The sequence below is a fragment of the Maylandia zebra genome, linkage group LG19, assembly GCF_041146795.1.
Source record: "Maylandia zebra isolate NMK-2024a linkage group LG19, Mzebra_GT3a, whole genome shotgun sequence".
Lineage (NCBI taxonomy): Eukaryota > Metazoa > Chordata > Actinopteri > Cichliformes > Cichlidae > Maylandia > Maylandia zebra.
Genome location: NC_135185.1, coordinates 20359345 through 20377096, shown reverse-complemented (window position 1 = coordinate 20377096; position 17752 = coordinate 20359345). Strand labels below are relative to the sequence as shown.

Sequence of the window (17752 nt, the reverse complement as noted above, 5' to 3'; positions counted from 1 at the left end):
TTAGATTGAAAGCCCTTGTTTGAATTAATAAAACTACATAAAAAACTTTAAGTGCTCAGCTGAAGTAAAAAAAAACAAAAAACAAGTAACCATAAACAGATGACATAGAAGACATAAGCTTATAATCTGTGATTAATGCACATGAGTGTAACGTATGAAAAAATTATATATCTTGGAAATGTTAGCCAATCAGATATATTTTAAACAGAAGCTGAAATTTGTTAGAGAAAGGACTTCTTTAAATCAGTTTTTCTGTGCTTTTGAATGCTTAATTTCTCCTCTTATCCTTCATTACCTATAGTCTAACTTATTACTATTTTATTTTTATTTTGTTCAGTTTTCTTTTCGATATTTAGTTGGCAAATCATAACTTACCGACTCGTCTTCAATCATCGCTGCAGAGTCAAAGAAGTCCGGTCTTAATTCCGCTCTTTCACGTCTGTTCCTTGAAGGTGGCTGTAAAAGGTCAAATATTTTGTAAGAAGCCATGTCACAACCAGAACGAGAAAAACCCCCTGAAACCTCGTATCAACTAAATGAATAGTTTATAACTGACCAGGTCGATCACCATGGTGTCTTCAAACTCCTCGTTCATGTCCTCCAGCTGGCCCCGCGATGACATCATCACATCTTCAAAGATTGGCTCCGCGTCATCCTCCATCAGCCCACGCCTGAAAGGGAATGCCAGGTTACGATATTTTGGTTACTGTGACTTTTAGGGTGGATAAAGGTTTGGACAGAATTTGTGTTTCCACTTTTACCCAACATCTTCACAGTACGCTTACGGTTTATGAGCAAAATACACACTTACACAGTCTGCCGGACACCCTGATTGCTGCGAGACTTGATGTAGTTCATGCCTGTTCGGTCCTTCCTATTCACCTCTTCTATCTTCTGCTGGCCGAGCCATGACATCTGCATCTGAGGACTGAGGACAAACGAAGACACATGTCCATTAGTTCTGCTGCTGTCTTGTAACTTTAAAAAACTGGGCTAACGTTTCTATGTGCATGTGCACCTACGGACAACATGTGCATGAACCCACTTGTGTACGTAATCGTTCTCTGATCCTGGCTCTGAGTCTGGGTCAGGCATGTGCTCTGCTGGTCTGTTCTCTCTGAGGACTGTTGAGGTGAGCTGAGGAGTCTGAAGTGCCCCGGGTGTCTGCAGGGTGTCATTGCGCATCATCCACGAGCCCTCTACGCTACTCTCCTCTGAATATGAAGCAAACAGAGTAATTTCAGTTTCAGCAGCAGGAGTAAGTGTCTCATCTCCTTTAAGAGATCAAGTTCAGTTAGGCCACCCCAATAAAATGGGCAATCCTTCATCTCTGCTCACCCTCAATACGTTTCTTGTGGAGTGGCGGTCGACCCTTCTTGCTGCGGACTGAGCCGGTCTTGCTGCTTGAGCCTGACGTAACAGACATGTGGTCCTCGTCTCCTCCTGTCAGCAGGCTGTTTCTGTAGGAAATCAGCGGCAGCCACACGTCCTCCCGACGCTCTGACATCGACTCTGACATGAACTTCTCCAGGTACGAGTGGCTGTGGAGGCAGCAGCATTTTATAGCATTATCCTTTTTCTTTGACACAAATCCCGTTGGGGTTTTGTCAGGAAGGCCATCCAACATAAAAACTGTGCCGAATTAAACATGTGGAGCTACCAGCTGTGGTGGAGCAGGGGAACATAGGTATATAAAAGCTGGAGTATTAGCTGATGATAAATTGGATTGAAGTACTTACACTGTCTTTTTGTCCTGGCGGATTAATTTCGAGGAGAATTCACTCAGGACTTCCAGGAAGGCCAAGTTTATAGGAGGAAACTCTGGTCCTCGAGGATTCTGGTACTTAAATGCAAACTCTATTCCATCCCTGACACAATGGAAAGACAACAGAGAGGAGAAACAATGAGAGATGACAATAAAGAAAGCAACACAAAGTTACACGAGTACTACAACTTTACAAACAGTTGGTGTATATAACAAAGACTCTTTTAACCTCAATCTACCCTGATTAATTATTAACGGTGTATTTTTTGTACTAACTTAATTCATGTAACTTTAAAAGCAAATAAAAACTTGTGTCTGCTTTATGCTTCCTATGTGATTCTAAAACTGGTCGGTAAAAGTTTACTTAACGTTTTGCTCGCAGGCTTGAATAAGTTGTTAAAATTATTTAATTTCACATCCCGAACATGCAAGAATGAACCAAAATCCTGCATCAATTATTGGTATTTCAATGTAAAGACAAATTGGAATCACTCATACTCTTTTAATTTATGCTACAAGTATCAATCTACAGCTTCCGTTTACAGAGACACCACAGCGCTCGTGATCTCACTTGTGTAGCGTGGCGACAGCCTCTCTGGTCTTGATCTGATCCAGGCCAAAGGTGAGGGCAAAGCGCCGGGCGAGCTCCTTGATGCCGCTCACGTGAGAAGACGTTCGGTCCAGGTTGGGACCCTGATCCTGCAGCAGCTCATTGAACAGCTGCAACACACATATGAGTGCATAGGAGTTAGTGGGTATGCACAGGAGAGCACTTGTAACACAGAAGTACACAGAAGGAAGCTGTGTAAAAAGCACCATCACTGTCTCACCTGCTGCAGACTGAGGATGAGTGTCTTGGCACAGAGGATTTTGTCCGTCTGTCTGGTTTTACTGAGAGTCTCCTTGATGATGTCGCCATAGTCATTATAATACTGAGGCAGAGAAACGAAACTGTTAATTCGCCCAAGTTGTCTGAATTAATGCACTGAATCTCATATCACACTCAGATTTGCATCAAAGGTAAATTTAGGTGAATTAAAACCATTTTTTTTTCAATTCCACAGTAAATCAGCTCCATTGTTGTCTCAGAAGTAGCCACATTTATATCATAATGCTAACATTAACATAAGTGTCAGAGCGAAACAAAGATATTGTTACTAGTACTGAAATTGTTGTGATGGCTTTTTATCTCACCATATTTGTTTTTTTCCAAAGTTTTCTCTCTTTTAAACTATCAGCTGGTTATTATTTTTCAGCATGCATGCTACACACAAACCTTCATATAGTGTTTGAAGATGTCAGCAGCAGCAGGCATGTCTACAATGTCGTAGATGATGAGTTTACAGAAAGCTGCAAGCAGGTTTCTCCTCTTATGGAGAGCCTCGATCTTGTTGGCTTCATCCTCCTCATCTCCCTCTGCAGGCACAAAGACAGTAGTGGACAACAATGACAAAGCTCCCTACCTTCTCTCAACCTTAACAGTTAAAATCTTCTTGGATCTGAAACAGAAACCACAACATGATCCGATCTAACTTCTCTCTCACCCATGCTCTGACTCTCATCATCCTGGTCGATGAAGACGTGGTCTAAGACGAAGTTTAGCAGCTCGTTTTGCAGAGTGCTGTCTGGGTTAAACACCAGTGGCTGGAGGCCTTCTCTGCCACCAGAAATCAGCTGGTGACTGAAGATCATCAACAGGTCACAGAGAAGCATGAATGCCTAAACAAGAAACAGCAATATTGTCACAGCTTGACCAAAGAGTCAATATTTCAAAAAACAAAATAATGATATGTAGAGATAACAGAAAACATGCATCCTTTACATAAATCGAGAGACAACGTTGATTTCAAAGCTCTTCTGTTACTCGTGACACAATAGCATCTGTTACCTGCTCTTTAACCGGTGTGTTGACATTGGACAGGCACTGCTGACACACTGCCAGGAAAGACTTGACCACTCTCCTGAGAGCCACCAGGTCATCCTGCACACAGGGAACATCACACAGACATTGATAATCAGCCAAAATAATGAGTACTTTAGCAAGAGTCGCTAATGAACAGCTGTGACAGTCAGGCTAGCTGTCTTTGTCATCCTATCAGTATGAATGAAGGAATATTATGAATAATAATTCAGCAACACTTTTGATGTTTTCAACAATGTTCCAGATAAGTTATATCCTATAATGGGAGCTGAAGTCTTGGTAAGGTGTTTAAGTGTTAAATGAGACAGATTTGGGGTGAGTCCCAGACTGAGGACTGGGGCTGTCTGACAGTGAGATGGATTTCTACACTAAGCCACCCTGCTCTGCAGAAATACAGATAAGCTCTTGTCCCTCTGGGCCACTGATGCTTAGACATGGCAGCATTCACTCTGAGCCACTGACCAATGATAAAGCTAAACTCTGAGTGCGGTCTGTTAGTGAGGCCGGTTGAGCACCTTGCTGGGAACCCCCTCTGTGATCTTGACCAGCTGCCACAGGATGGAGTAGTGGGAGCACTGCAGGGCTTGGACAGCTATCTGCTCTGGCATGGAGCCCTGCTCGATGCCTGCTTTCAGCAGCCGGTAGCAATTCCCAAACAAGTCCCATCGTGTCAAATCATGGGCACTGAAGGAGAAAACGAGAAGAGCACACACTGAAATGATCACATTTATTTGGTGGAAAATTTCTTCCAAAACACTGAATGAATGAATGAATGAATGAATGAATGAATGAATAATAATTCTTACAATACAAAAATGCGAACTAAATGTCTCCCTACAGATTTACACAAACCTTATCTGGTATGCTAAGCTAATAATCTCAGATTCTGTAATGATTGTCAGCCAAAGTAACCAATGATAATAATCCATATTTTTATCTTGAAACAGCTGCAGATCATACTTGTGGAAGGCTGTGAGTCGCTTGAGTGTAGATAACACATTGTAGATATCGTCATCGTCTGCCTCCTCAGCCTGCAATAACCAACATCTGTTAGTATACAAGACTCAAATGGGCACAAATAGTGCCCGGTTTCTAATAGTCTACCCAGCCAGCTACTTTGCCCGATACCTCTTGCAGCAGCTCTTCGACCGAGTGTGCAAAACGATCGGTCATCTCGTCAATAAGCTGTGATCGGGCAATGTCCACACGGTTCATGATGGTGTACTCTTCAGAGCAGAGGATGCTATATGTCTTGCTGCAGGCCTCAAGCACATCGGCCTCTATGTGCTTCTCCACAACCAGACGGATCTGCTTTAATAAGGCGTCCAAGTGCTTCTCCATACGCCCAGCGCTGTACACGTCCAGGTCAAAGTACTGGGGGATTTGCAGCAGGTTGGCTACCTTCTCTGAGTCTGCCTGGTACTTTGGGCAAAGTAACGGAGAGATGAGAATTAAATAAAGATGACAAAAAAAAAAAAATAGTGTATGAGGGAAAAAAAAGTTACAAAACTAGCACAGAAGGATTAAAACGGGAAAGAAAGACCCATCAATCAGCATGCAACGCTTGGCTTCTGTTTCTCAGTGAAATAGTGAGTGACATTTTACACATATAGCCAGCAGACTTAAGAGATTGAGGGCGCAAAGTATTCAGCAGCAATTCTCACAAGCAGATCATTTATTTTGACAAACTGATCGGTCTTCTAGCCAGGTCATTTATCACTGGTCTCTCCCTTGATGGCCATGGGCAAGCTAAGAAAAGCCTTACCTTGGACAACAGCATGGGTAAAGCCATGATGAAGTGCTCTGTCAGTTTGTTCTTATCATCTATCTGGGTCTTCCTCTCCTTTGCTGTCAGCACCTGGACAAAAAAAAAAAAAAAAAAAAAAAATATATATATATATATATATATATATATATATATATATATATATATATATATATATATATATATATATATATATATATACACACACACAAACACACCCACACACATCAATGATTCTTTTGTTGGGACCAAAAACTGAATTATTTTCCCCTCTTCATATGACCAAAAAAGGTACTAATGAGTAGGAAAATTCTTACTATTTCTGTGTTTAACAACATAACATATTCACATAACGTCTTGCTAAAATTATTTGCTGTAGTTTTATGCACATAATTACATATTTTAAAAAAAAATCTGAAAAAGTGGAGAACAACAAAAGTTCAATACAACAGAATCAAAAGTACAGATGAGCACATTAACACAGACTCTGGTAAATAAGGTGGCTGCTTTTACACTTAAGTATAATACATCATCACATTTCAGATCACAGTGAATTCCTCTTCAACATGCCCACTTGGCAGGTACAGTCATGTGAAAAAGCAGGTTTTTACTGGACTCCATACAGTCCTGTGAAACCCTAAGTTCACTTTGTGATACAAAAGCTTGTAGAAACACTTTTAGCAGCTGTAATTTGAAGCAATCATTTTCCGTGTGGGAATTTTGCCCCACGTGTCTTTACGATCTTTATTCAGTTCATTAACGTTTGCGGGTATTTCTTTATGCACAGCTTTCTTGAGATCCTGCCACAGGATTTCATTCAAGTTGAGGTGTAGACGTCTTTACATATTGTGTTGTCGATTTTTGCCTGTGATGTACTTCTAGAGTTGCAATTTTTGAAATCTCTCTGAGATTTGAATGCTGTGACCTTGGGATGAATTTTCTGGAATGCCCAATCCTGGGAGGACTGCAGCAGCGTTAACACACACCTCATATTCTCCAGACCCGCAAACTACCAGATGTTCAGCTTTTATAGATGTGCTCAAACTTGCTGATGACCCATTAATCAAGTGGATCTGATTAATAGCACCTGGCTCGTACTCTCCCCGTTAACTCATATGGAAGCAGTAAAGGTTATCACATGACTGTATAAGGTTTCATCTGCAACATTCAAAGTGAATACTCTGAGTGTTTCTGGAGTATGATATGTGTATACTTTACACACCCGTTTGCCAGTGCCTCTGCCAACAGGTGGGTGTGCCTCTGCTGCCTGTCGGATGGTGCACACCATCAGCTCGATCAGCGCACTCTCCTGCCTGTCAGACAACACTACAGGGAAAAACAGAAGACGTTTGAGCAGAGGAGAGACAAAGACACAGGAAACAAAAGAGAAACCGAATGACAGCAAAGGTCGGAAACAGAGAAAAGGATTAAGGGAGCGAAGAGTTTCAGGGAACAAGATTTTATTACATCATCTCGTCTCTCTGGTTCTCAGCGGTTGTATTTTATTTGATTCAGCTTCTCCCAAAGGAAATAAGATCAGTGTGAAATACTGTGTGCCTTACTCTCTTCTCCCTGCACGGGCTCCTCCAGCAGCAGTTCAGTCATACACTCCCAGTCTTTCAGCAACTCTTGAGAGCTTTCCCACAGAGAGTCAACAAGGTAAGCTGCATGCTCGTGGAGCTACACACAAAATCACATTGAAAGAGACTTCAATCTGCAGGCATCATTCTGGAACTACTTTGTGTTTGTGAGTGCCCAACATCTAAAACACACAGTATGCTGATAAGATGTGTGTTTTCATGAGCGTTACCTCACTCTCCAAAAAGAACAGCACTAGCATACGGATGAGATTCCCATTGGGACTGCTCCTCCCTCTGCGTTTAGCCAGCGCTTCTTCTGCTTGCGGGTCATGGCGACTGAATAATCTGTCAGCGAGTGAGAAACAGACAGAATAAGAGTTTTACAAATTGAAAACTAACAATGTTATTACACCATAAATGCCCTAATTAGACTCACTTTCTGTGAAGAAACTCTCCAGCAGCAACAGCGACCGGCCGGTGAGCAGAGTACACCAGGTGGTACACATTCTCACAGTCCTCGTTGGACAAAGCATCTTCACTGCCCCTGCAGCAGACAATTTGCACACAGGTTAATCAAGTTTAAATCAATCAGAGCTGGTTGTGAGAACAATATTAAACACGGGAAATAACTGAAAACGCCCAGAGGATGAAAGCAATAATTAAAAATTAACAAAATATTGCATATAAAAAGAAGTCAAAGGAAATAGCAATCAAAAACTATTAAACTAGTTCACAGTAAACTACCAAATCTATTTGTGAGTGTGACTGAGATCCTCTCCTCAGCTAAAGTAACCCAGGAACTGAGTGTTCAGTACATGATAATCCTCGTCTTAAGCATATGATGATAGCCAAAATATAATCTTATGCTAAAATGCTGACCAGAATCTAAAAAGAAAAAAAGAGTTTCATATGTAGGCATGCAAAAATACAGAGAAAGATCAAAGCTACTCACTGCAGAATGAGTGTGACCAATCTAATGGCCTCTACAGCCACGTCATACTCCTTATCCAGTGTCATTGATACTATTCGGTCCTGCCAAAACAGATAAAGTTGAGCAGAGAAACAACTGCAGAGAACTAGAATAAATAAGGAGAAACAAAAGAGAATTCAGAAAACTAAAAAAAAAATCTAAACACTGCCCATGTCTACTGTGGAGCTATAAGAAAGCAGCCTCAGTTCTCGCTGCTAGCGTTACCTTGAAGCGGTTAGTGAAAAGCTCTAGTTTGGGGAACAGTTCTCGGTTTGTGTACAGGTTCTGCAGAGCCTTCAGGCACTTCAGACGCACTTCTCCTTGCTAGAAAAAAAAACAAATAAATTGGTTCAAGCAGGCCAAACATCTTAAATAAAATCCTGCTGTGGTGGACTACACATCTACCATTCTGTATCTGTGAAAATATCATTCATCCCCTTACATTAAATCCAGTGGTAAATATCAGCCAAGGGTTGTACAAAAACTCCTAAATTTGCTTACTCTATCATGTAGAGTCCAACCAACATATTTTAGGTAACTATCATTAAGAAATGCGTCGCTGTACATCTTCATCCACACGCCGATTTCCTCAATACAGATGGCCCGAATTTCAGCGATCGCATCCCTACAAAGTAAGAAAAACAGAATCACCAAAATACTTTCAATATTGCTCTTAAATCCTCATCACTAAGGAAGGGAACATTTAGAGTGTGTACCTGTAACGATGCACAAAGATGCCCTTGAAGATGGAGTTCATCATGTTCTCTATTTCATCTTGGTTTTCCTGGAGCTGTACAAGAAAGACTAAGTTAAACACTCGGATTTACAGCTAAGTAGTACCACACAACCACCTATGATAATCTGAGACACTTAAAAAGTAAATCCTGTGATATCGAACCCAAACGCACCTCCTTCCTCTTCTGTAGCAGCAGTTCCAGCTTCTCGTTGGCACGTTTGCCAGCTATCTTGTTCCTCTCAGCCTCGTACTGTCTCTGGGTGTTGTCCTGGTGAATGCTCAGGTTCAGCGCTACATTTACCAGTGCTGTCATCAGCTTCATTGCTATGGAGAGATAACAGCATTCAAAACCTTTAGACATTTCGTCCTAGGAAATACACTTTCAATCTACCTAACAAAAGTGTGCACAAGTCCAGATTAAGCTGTGCAATGTCAAGCAGCAGAAAGTTAATAAATAACTGTTAGTACAAGACACAAAACAGACCTCGACGCAGCAAATTATTAGTTGTTTTTCTGTCTTTATCACCACAACGAGCTTATTTTGATCGGTGTTAAGCAAACGTAATTATTATCTCCCACTGTAATATTACTTGTGTTATCAGCCCATGTGGAGGTATTTTTGGAACAATTACTGCTTGCAGTTCAAACAAATATCATGTTGTTGGTACCCGCCAACGTGGAGGTGTGCCTGAAGGCTCGCACTTGAGAGTCAGACAGTCCAGTGAGGAGGGAGATCACAGTGTCCATCATGTACTCGTCATAGATGATGCTATACTGACACTGGCGGATCAAAACGCTGATAAATTCGCAGAAGTTGTAACGGAACTTTTTCCACATAGGTCCTGGCATGGTGAGAGGATAATCCCCACTATCCTGTTGAAAAAAGACAAAAACAAATAACAGACAGATTACAGTTATTTTAACTTCTTGTTCTTTATTTTTTTTGCTCAACTGAAACACGATACAACAATAAACTGATTTGAGCTGTCAGTTCGATGTCATCAAATTTGTCCACACGTCTTCAACAGAGTGTAATATATGTGCATAACTAAATAATAGCACGCTCACAACTATTTAAATCATGTTAATTTCTGCTTATTTTAGCAGACAATTACCTCATCAAACTCCTCGGTCATCTTACGGATGATCTCTGCATTCTGCATGTTCCTGAACATCTCAATCCTCACGGTGCCTGGTTACAACAAAAAACAGCAGATTTGGTAGTCTTGTCTATAATGCATGCACACAGGATGACAGATTTAAGTAAAACACGCCTACCTTTGCAACCTGAGCACTGGATGAAAAAATTGATCAGGTCTAGCAGCGCCAAGTCTCTGTCCTGTTTATATGACTCAATCCACTCATCCACTACTGACTGTATACAGAAAATAATAATCAAATGACAAAGACAGTGAGAAACATAAATTTACAAAGCTTCAAACAGATATAATACATTATAATATCTGATTACATACTTAAATATTTTATTTAAACTGGTGCTTATGAAATCAAACCTGTGTTCACTGACCTGCATGGCACTCTTTCCCAATTTGACCACTTCAAATAGAGTGACTGGGTCTCCCCCATCTCCGTTATGTTGAGCCACACCGTTGGCTTTCCCTCGCCCTCTGGCCACACTCATAGTCTTGTCTGTTGGCGACTTCCGTGGCTTCTTATTGGATGTCTGAAATCAGGGAAATGTCAGTTAAAGAAACCGTTGTATGTACACCCATCCCCAAACACAGACTTGCACACAATGGGAAATATAACAGCTTCTTCCTACACCACCCATCACACACTTCAAAACCACCAGACAAAATCAGAGACATGCATTGTCTGTTAACCAGATTTTTTTCCACAAGTTTCCCCTTTCTTAACAAACTCTTGTACCGGTGCTTGTTTGCCAGGTCTCCCTCTCTTCTTTTTTCCTTTCATCTCTGGATCTTCCATCTCACTTATGCTCATACTTATTCCCACAGTGTCTGTTGCCCCAGACTCATTGGATGAGTCCCTGAAAGAGCAAATCACAAATGCATTTCATTCATTAGCGTTTAATGATTGTATTCATTAGTCAAATTAAATATTCAATTCCACTGACAGGCAAACAAATGAATTGGGTGAGTTAAAAACAAACAAAAAAACCCCACTAATGCACTTGTCACTTTGAGTTTAGAACACTATAAAGGTCAATCAAAAACATGTCTTCCCAAAGATCGTTTTAAAGTAGCATCCAATCCTACAAATATCTTTCATCAGCTACAGGAAACAAACCTTTAAGGCCAAATGTGATAAAACATGGAATCTAAAAGAAATCATTATTCACTTCCAGGCCAGGTAGCCTAAAAAAAAATCTAAAACAATTACTCTTGTATTCTTTTAAATTAGCCTGATTCTGGATGAGTGGATGATGAATGGATAAAATAACCAATTAAAAAAACAAATTTAATGCTGGATTGTTGCCAAACTGACAGTTGCCCTTTATAAAAACTCACTGCAGGACAGGGAGCTCTGAGGTGATCATCCTGGTCAGTAGGGGGACTGATGACCCGTGCAATTCTTCTTATGGGTCTCTTCAGGTGTGACGGAGGTGGTACAATATGACAAAACTGGTTGGAGGGAAGGGGGGTGATCTGGAAGGTCAGAGAGGAGAGGCTCCAGGACGGACTGAAGTTAACTTTCTTCAGCTCCTGAAAAGAAAGAGAAAGAGAGATTTATTATGGTTATAGTTATAATACAGATTTGATAACCTGTTAACCAGTAACCGCTATTAATGACAGACATTCTGGTGTAGATATAGAAATACATATATGCAACATTCAGGCATTATTCAAGGGTAGCTCTCACAATACTGATGAGGTCCTAAAGTGATTGCTTCATTCAGTTATGATTCATTAAATAGAACCGGGATCTAAATGGTTTGAATATTAAATCACTGAATACTTTTATACGATGTCTAAGTGTTCATTGTCCAAAGAGAGTCAACTATAAAATGTCACTGAATCCTGAGAGAGGCTGTTCAATCACTTGCTGTGGAAAATGAGCTGTCAGTGTGGAAACGGGGAGAGGAAGACACCAACTGGTCAACTTGAGAACAACAACAGCAAAATCTCAAGTTGGGTGGAAAAGATTTGTACACAGTGCTGTTGTCAAACAATTTAACCACAACCCACTGACACTTAAAGAATGAGCATTTCATTAATTTAGTGGACATCTTCTACTGACTTAAGAAAAGCTCAGCTCAAAACTTTATAAACTCCTAAATTCTGTGAGTTATGTTAAAAACACTGCAGAAACATGATGTATTACCCTCTAGTTAAAGAAAAATGGTCTTTTGACAAAAGCTGGGGAAAGTATGATGTCAAATAAAATATGGCAGAAATTGGAAAAAAAAAAACCTCTGGGATTCAGTGAATGATGGAGATAAACAAATAATCCAAAAATGCTTTTCATTTCATTTTCATGAGCTGACAGCTAAGCTAGATCCTCATTCAGAAGAAAGGCAGCTAAGTGAATTATAACATTATTTGTTGACCTGTTCATATGCTAATGAGAGCAAAGAGCAGAGGGTGAGCAATACCACTGTCAACCTGAAGAGGCAGTATGATCCACAAAGTCCTCTGCCCAGCATCTATCTCCAGACTGCCTGACTGTGTTTAAACTGGGAAAAGTGGGTTGAGAAAAATCAACTGACACTCATTTAAGTCACAGCTCAGTTCCAATCTAGTTCAGTTAATCTACAGAGTGTTTTAGTGATCTATTTTCCTTAGAGTGTGTGTGAACGCATACATGTGTGTTTGAAAGTAGGTCTGGGCAACAGTAGGGGGCAGGCTAAGAGAGTGTGTATTTAAATACTGTCTTCCACACAGTGTTTGTACTGTGGAATAGCATGGGCAGGAGAGCCCCCTTTTTCCCCATGATGAACTACACACGCATACACACACACACTGATCTGAACAAACTGTACAATTGCAAGAAACAGACCAGCTGATTTAGATCAGCCAAATAAGGATTTTAATAACTAAATAAGGATAATGTGTAACCCTCCAAGTAGCTTAATTAGCTGCAAAATATAATACACATAGTAACACTTCAAAAGACAGCAGTGAGCAAAGCCTTTTAACAGCTGGGAATTTACATGCACATTTGCATGCACATAAGCTTTTAATTGATTCTGGCCTTCTGCGTTCCTGCTGCACAGGCGCAGAACAGCAAAACAAAAGAAGCCTAATTCTGTTCATATCATTGTGCATATAAATTACCTGAACGTTTTTTTGCACGCAAACGCTGAAAAAAATCTAGATAAGCAAATCCTGTAAAAGTAAATTTATAATTAATGTGCAAAAGTCAGATGCTGCATGCAAATACAAAAAAGGAGTACTTATAAACTTACAAAATAGTAAATGTTTCCTCTCCATAGATTTAAATAGCATAAAATGATTTAAATTAATATGTATTCGATATACTTGCATGCACATAAGCTTTCAACTGATAGAATGGAATAGTATAAAATGATCTGTATTCATGTGTACGCGCTGTAATGGGGCAGCTGTACCTCAGAAGGTAGCGCAGGTCATCTACTGAACGGAAGGTCAGTGGTTCAATCCCTGTCCAGTCTGCAAATATCCTTGGACTAGATACTAAACCCAGTTGTTCTCCCATGCAGCCAATGAATGTGTGTGAATGAGGTATGTTGTGTAAAGTACTTTAAGTGCTCTGGGAGAGTAGAAAAGCACTACATAAGGATCAATACACTTACCATGTGAATTTCTGTCTATGCGGACAGCAACAGATATGTGATTTTCAATGTTTTAACAGTTAATTGCTGAATTTTCAGAAACAGATTGCACGTAATTGCCAACTTGACCCTATTCAATTGCTGATGTCATACTAACTCCATCTTATGGCAACATTTATGACAGTGTTGGTATGTACGACAACTCAACATCAAAAAAGAACTTAAGAGTACGACTTTATCTTGTTATATACTTTGCAGGTGAAAATAAATACATGTTATATGAATACTCAGCATATCACTAAATGTTAAAAATCACATTATATTGTGAGTATTGTAAGTATTGTGATAACCTCATGTCATGGGCTGTCTGGCGATCTCCACCTATAATCTTTAGCATTAGGTATGAAGTGCTTGAAGGTTTCAAGTGGAATAATGCAAAAAATAAGCTGTGAGCAAAATAAAAACGGAACCCCACCATTTATGGGCATGTGTGAGGTGTATGACAGTAAATCTGACGGTAATTGACAGGGCACTCACCAAAGACGGCGGCGTTAATGAGTTGTTATTTAATTTAGCGCAATCATCTTGAGTGACTTTAATTTGCAGATTAATCTCAATACAACACTTCACATCATTCAGAGTGCCAGCTGAAGCTGAAAATAATCAAAACGCTGATGTGCACCGCAAAGGCTATTTTTCACTTGAGACTTGTAATCAGTGGAACTAAATATAGCTTATTATTACTAAGGGATCACAAAATGTAGCGAGGTAACAGCTCTGCAGCCACATCCAGACTGACAGAGCATAGAAGAAAGAAGGCAGGACTGCTCTTATGTAACTTCACCGCTGCCCCACCCAACAACTCTCCCCTCTAGAGTCGGAGACGCCAACCCCACCTCCACCTCAGTCCCTCTGAATTTCACAGACTGTTATGTCTCAGCTGTTAGTTCTTCTTCTTCTTTTTTTTTTCCAAACCCCAACATGCTTTTCCTTCCCTTTCATCATCAGATTATCTTCCTCCGAAGGGACAGAAGCCAACTTCATTTGAATCAATCCTCTGGTCATGTTTTTTCTCAGTGAGCTATACAGTCAGGAAGAGGAAAAGGGTGTGTGTGTGTGTGTGTGTGTGTGTGTGTGTGTTACTGAGAGCCTGCCTGACCCACTATCGACCAACAACTAAATAATCCTCAATGCACATTTGCTCCTCAATTTCTCTGCACTCTGTCTCTCACACCCGCACAAACACAGATGCACCCAAGAGTGCAGACACTTCAACAGTAGACTATGAATAATTTGCAGCGAGTCTCCTCAACTACTCTGTTTTGGAGGACGCGAAAGAAGCTGCCAACAGCATCCTGCCCTCTCTCTCTCCTGAAATCCACTTAGACAATAAATGTATAAATGTACGCAGCATGAACTGTTATGAGTATTTTTTCCATTGCAGGCTAACTACAGGGAGATAGTGGCACTGATTAGTCCCATGACGCTTGGTGTTCTGCAAACACCACTTAGCCACCACATTATAACCAGCTGCCTGATAAGGTCCTCTGTGGGGGTGTTGCAAACCATATGAAGATGTTGCCAAGGGGATTTTTTTTTTTTTTGAGGTGAAGCTTAAACGGATTTAAGTCATTTACTCATTAAATGATTGTCCTTGCTTGGAATAGACTTGGTAGTTACTAGCCACTTCAAATCGACCTGCAATTCTGACCCAGCCATAACAGCCATGCAAGATAACAGTGACGTCTCCTTTCAAAATGCATTACGTATGAACAGCTTTGTTTTGATCTGTTGAGCATATATTAAACAGCTTCCAAAAATGGGGAAACTAGACATTTACAAATTTTCTAGGAGACCTTAAGTATTAGTGGTAAACTGGAAGATCATAGAATGGAAAAGTGGCCAGATTTCCATTGCAGGACATCAGGACAGGTGAGAGGTGGTGCAAGGTCTACAGGACTGGACAGTACACATGACAATGAAAACCTTAAATTGTAACCCCCCAACAACTGGGAACAAATTGTTGCCAATTTTTTACTGTTCTTTTTTTGCAATAAACATAGTTCTTGTAATGAACTTTTGTAAGTATTTCCACACAATAACTTAAATATTACAATGTCTGACAATACTTTTGTTGAGGTTTTCAAAGTTGCTGCTTAGAAGTACCGAACAACCCTTACAGAGCTCCTGGACAAGGTGGTGGTCACCCTATAAGAATATGCTAGTTTAAAAACAATAAAAATTGATGTCATGGCAAACATGAACATCACGTATAATTATCGTAGAAGGAAAATAATAACAAAAACAAACAAAACAAAACTACACACATGTAACATATTCAGGATGTAAGTAAAGCCGCTAAAACCATAAAGTAAAGACTTCTACTCCAGAGACAATTATGGTCTGTTAAGTGACTTTATCCTCAGTGTGCGCGCAACACTGTGTGTGTGTGTGCGCGCAACACTGTGTGTGTGTGTGTGTGTGTGTGTGTGTGTGTGTGTGTGTGTGTGTGTGTGAACTTATGAGTGAGTGTGAGACAGAAAGACAACGAGCGAGCATCTGAGAACCACTTAACATGCATGACATGTTCTCTAGGAGGCAGGCCGGCGTTGCTATAGCAACTAGTGTGGGTCATAAGCCCGGCGGTGATGGCATATTTGATTGGCTGCGTGGAGACAGGAGGGACCATAGTTAAGAGGGGAGAGCAGAATAGAACGGGACCAGTTACATATCCAGTGAGTGCTCCATGAAATCTGATTTAAAGACTATTTCAGCACTCTTCCAGTGTTGGTTAAAGTTGTTCTGATATTAGCCTCTCCCTCCCTGGGACATCTACTTTGAAGTACCCTCGCACACATAAAATAAGCTTGACGTCTCCTTCCTCATGGGCAGCTTTCAGTCTCATTCATAATGCAGCAAAGACTTGGGCAAACGATTAAAAGTTTATTTTTGCACAGAGCAGACCACGCTGTAAATATGTGGATGTGGAAACCACAGCATGGCCTTACAATTCCTTATTAATAAAACTTTTAGGTTGATTTGGTGAGACTGCAATTTAAATGATTGGAAAAAATGCATGTGAAAAAAAACAATACAGCATATTTCTGACATCTAACTGGGTTTTTTGTATGATCTCGGTGCCTGAAGCCATACACCCTCTCCGAAGCACTCATGCATGTAAACGGCTCAAGTTGAGCCGTTTTCTCTGATAAGGCGCAGATAAACTGGCTTTCTACTCTGTCCAAACTGCTTGTAAGGATGTCCCTTCCACCTTACCAATATGAGATTAGCAGGATCTGTGTCCCACTGTTTCTGTAACTTACAAAAACAGACGATTTGCACAAAAAAAAGAACATAAAACACAACTACACCAAGTATAACAGATGCACAATTTAACCAGAAAACGTACAGCCCATCTAGCGAGTGATGGGCTGAAATCATATTAGTATAATTTATAGAGTAATAAATCAATTCCAGTGCCAGAGACTACTACAGCGAGGAAAACCTTGACAGAGAAGCATCAATAAAGCTTCACAAAGCAGTTTTCTCCAAACTAATGTTTTTCGAGGTCACTTTTTACCTGCCTGTTGGGAAAGATTTTTATTTTTAATTAACACTTTTACTATGACCAATGTTACATAACATCAGAAGAGTGTCTTATGAAATACCATGACAACAGAAAACTTATTATGTTCTTTGAAGAATTAACCTTTACATATTTTTCAGGTGAAATGTGGTTCAGTTCGACATCTGACAGCAGTAAAAATATCATAAATGTCATTCTTTTAGAATGAAATTCGATTACCTTTCCCCCAAATACACAAAAACGGAAAAGATTAAAACATTTTATACTGTCGTAAAAGGTGCTACAAATTTTTGTACAGTCAGCCTGTTCCAGGCTAAATTTGTATCTACTCAGACGGACTTTAAAGTTACTAGTTTGGGTCAAATCAAGAACAATCCTGAAACTGTACAGGTCATGCCTGTGTGTCTTTTTTAATGGGACCGTGTTGCTAGAGTTCAACTGACTGTGTCTCCACATCTGGCCAGGTTTCTACGGGGACAGGGACCAATTGGTCTTTGGGAATCTTTAAACAATAAAATGGTAAAACAACATAGGAGTGATCATACATGATGCACACAAGGAACAGATGGTGTTCTCACACATACTCTCTGTATTAGGGTGGCACAGTGGTGCAGGGGTTGGCAGCGTTAACTCACTGTAAGAAGTTTCCTGGTTTAAATCCTGACTGGCTGTTTTTAGGTAAACTCTGCATGTT

At 40.3% G+C, this 17752-nt stretch overlaps 1 protein-coding gene across 2 annotated transcripts in view; it reads right to left on the bottom strand.

The window, feature by feature from the left end:
• The window catches only part of stag1a (STAG1 cohesin complex component a), a 39715-nt gene that overhangs the window by 2130 nt on the left and 19833 nt on the right, over positions 1-17752 (bottom strand). For both annotated transcript variants that reach the window (XM_076877356.1, XM_004540157.5), the window contains 30 exons: positions 11230-11424; positions 10628-10748; positions 10266-10421; positions 10016-10112; positions 9853-9929; positions 9406-9610; positions 8910-9061; positions 8718-8791; positions 8503-8626; positions 8227-8325; positions 7984-8063; positions 7468-7575; positions 7262-7376; positions 7014-7131; positions 6674-6777; positions 5452-5544; positions 4815-5108; positions 4647-4717; positions 4202-4370; positions 3654-3746; positions 3310-3484; positions 3042-3181; positions 2596-2697; positions 2337-2485; positions 1740-1868; positions 1339-1541; positions 1046-1214; positions 812-928; positions 557-671; positions 376-456 (listed from right to left, as the gene is read on the bottom strand). In XM_076877356.1, coding sequence (XP_076733471.1) covers positions 376-456; positions 557-671; positions 812-928; positions 1046-1214; positions 1339-1541; positions 1740-1868; positions 2337-2485; positions 2596-2697; positions 3042-3181; positions 3310-3484; positions 3654-3746; positions 4202-4370; positions 4647-4717; positions 4815-5108; positions 5452-5544; positions 6674-6777; positions 7014-7131; positions 7262-7376; positions 7468-7575; positions 7984-8063; positions 8227-8325; positions 8503-8626; positions 8718-8791; positions 8910-9061; positions 9406-9610; positions 9853-9929; positions 10016-10112; positions 10266-10421; positions 10628-10748; positions 11230-11258 — 3759 coding nt within the window. In that variant the 5' untranslated portion in view covers positions 11259-11424. The remainder of the gene's footprint in view (positions 1-375; positions 457-556; positions 672-811; positions 929-1045; positions 1215-1338; positions 1542-1739; positions 1869-2336; positions 2486-2595; positions 2698-3041; positions 3182-3309; positions 3485-3653; positions 3747-4201; positions 4371-4646; positions 4718-4814; positions 5109-5451; positions 5545-6673; positions 6778-7013; positions 7132-7261; positions 7377-7467; positions 7576-7983; positions 8064-8226; positions 8326-8502; positions 8627-8717; positions 8792-8909; positions 9062-9405; positions 9611-9852; positions 9930-10015; positions 10113-10265; positions 10422-10627; positions 10749-11229; positions 11425-17752) is intronic.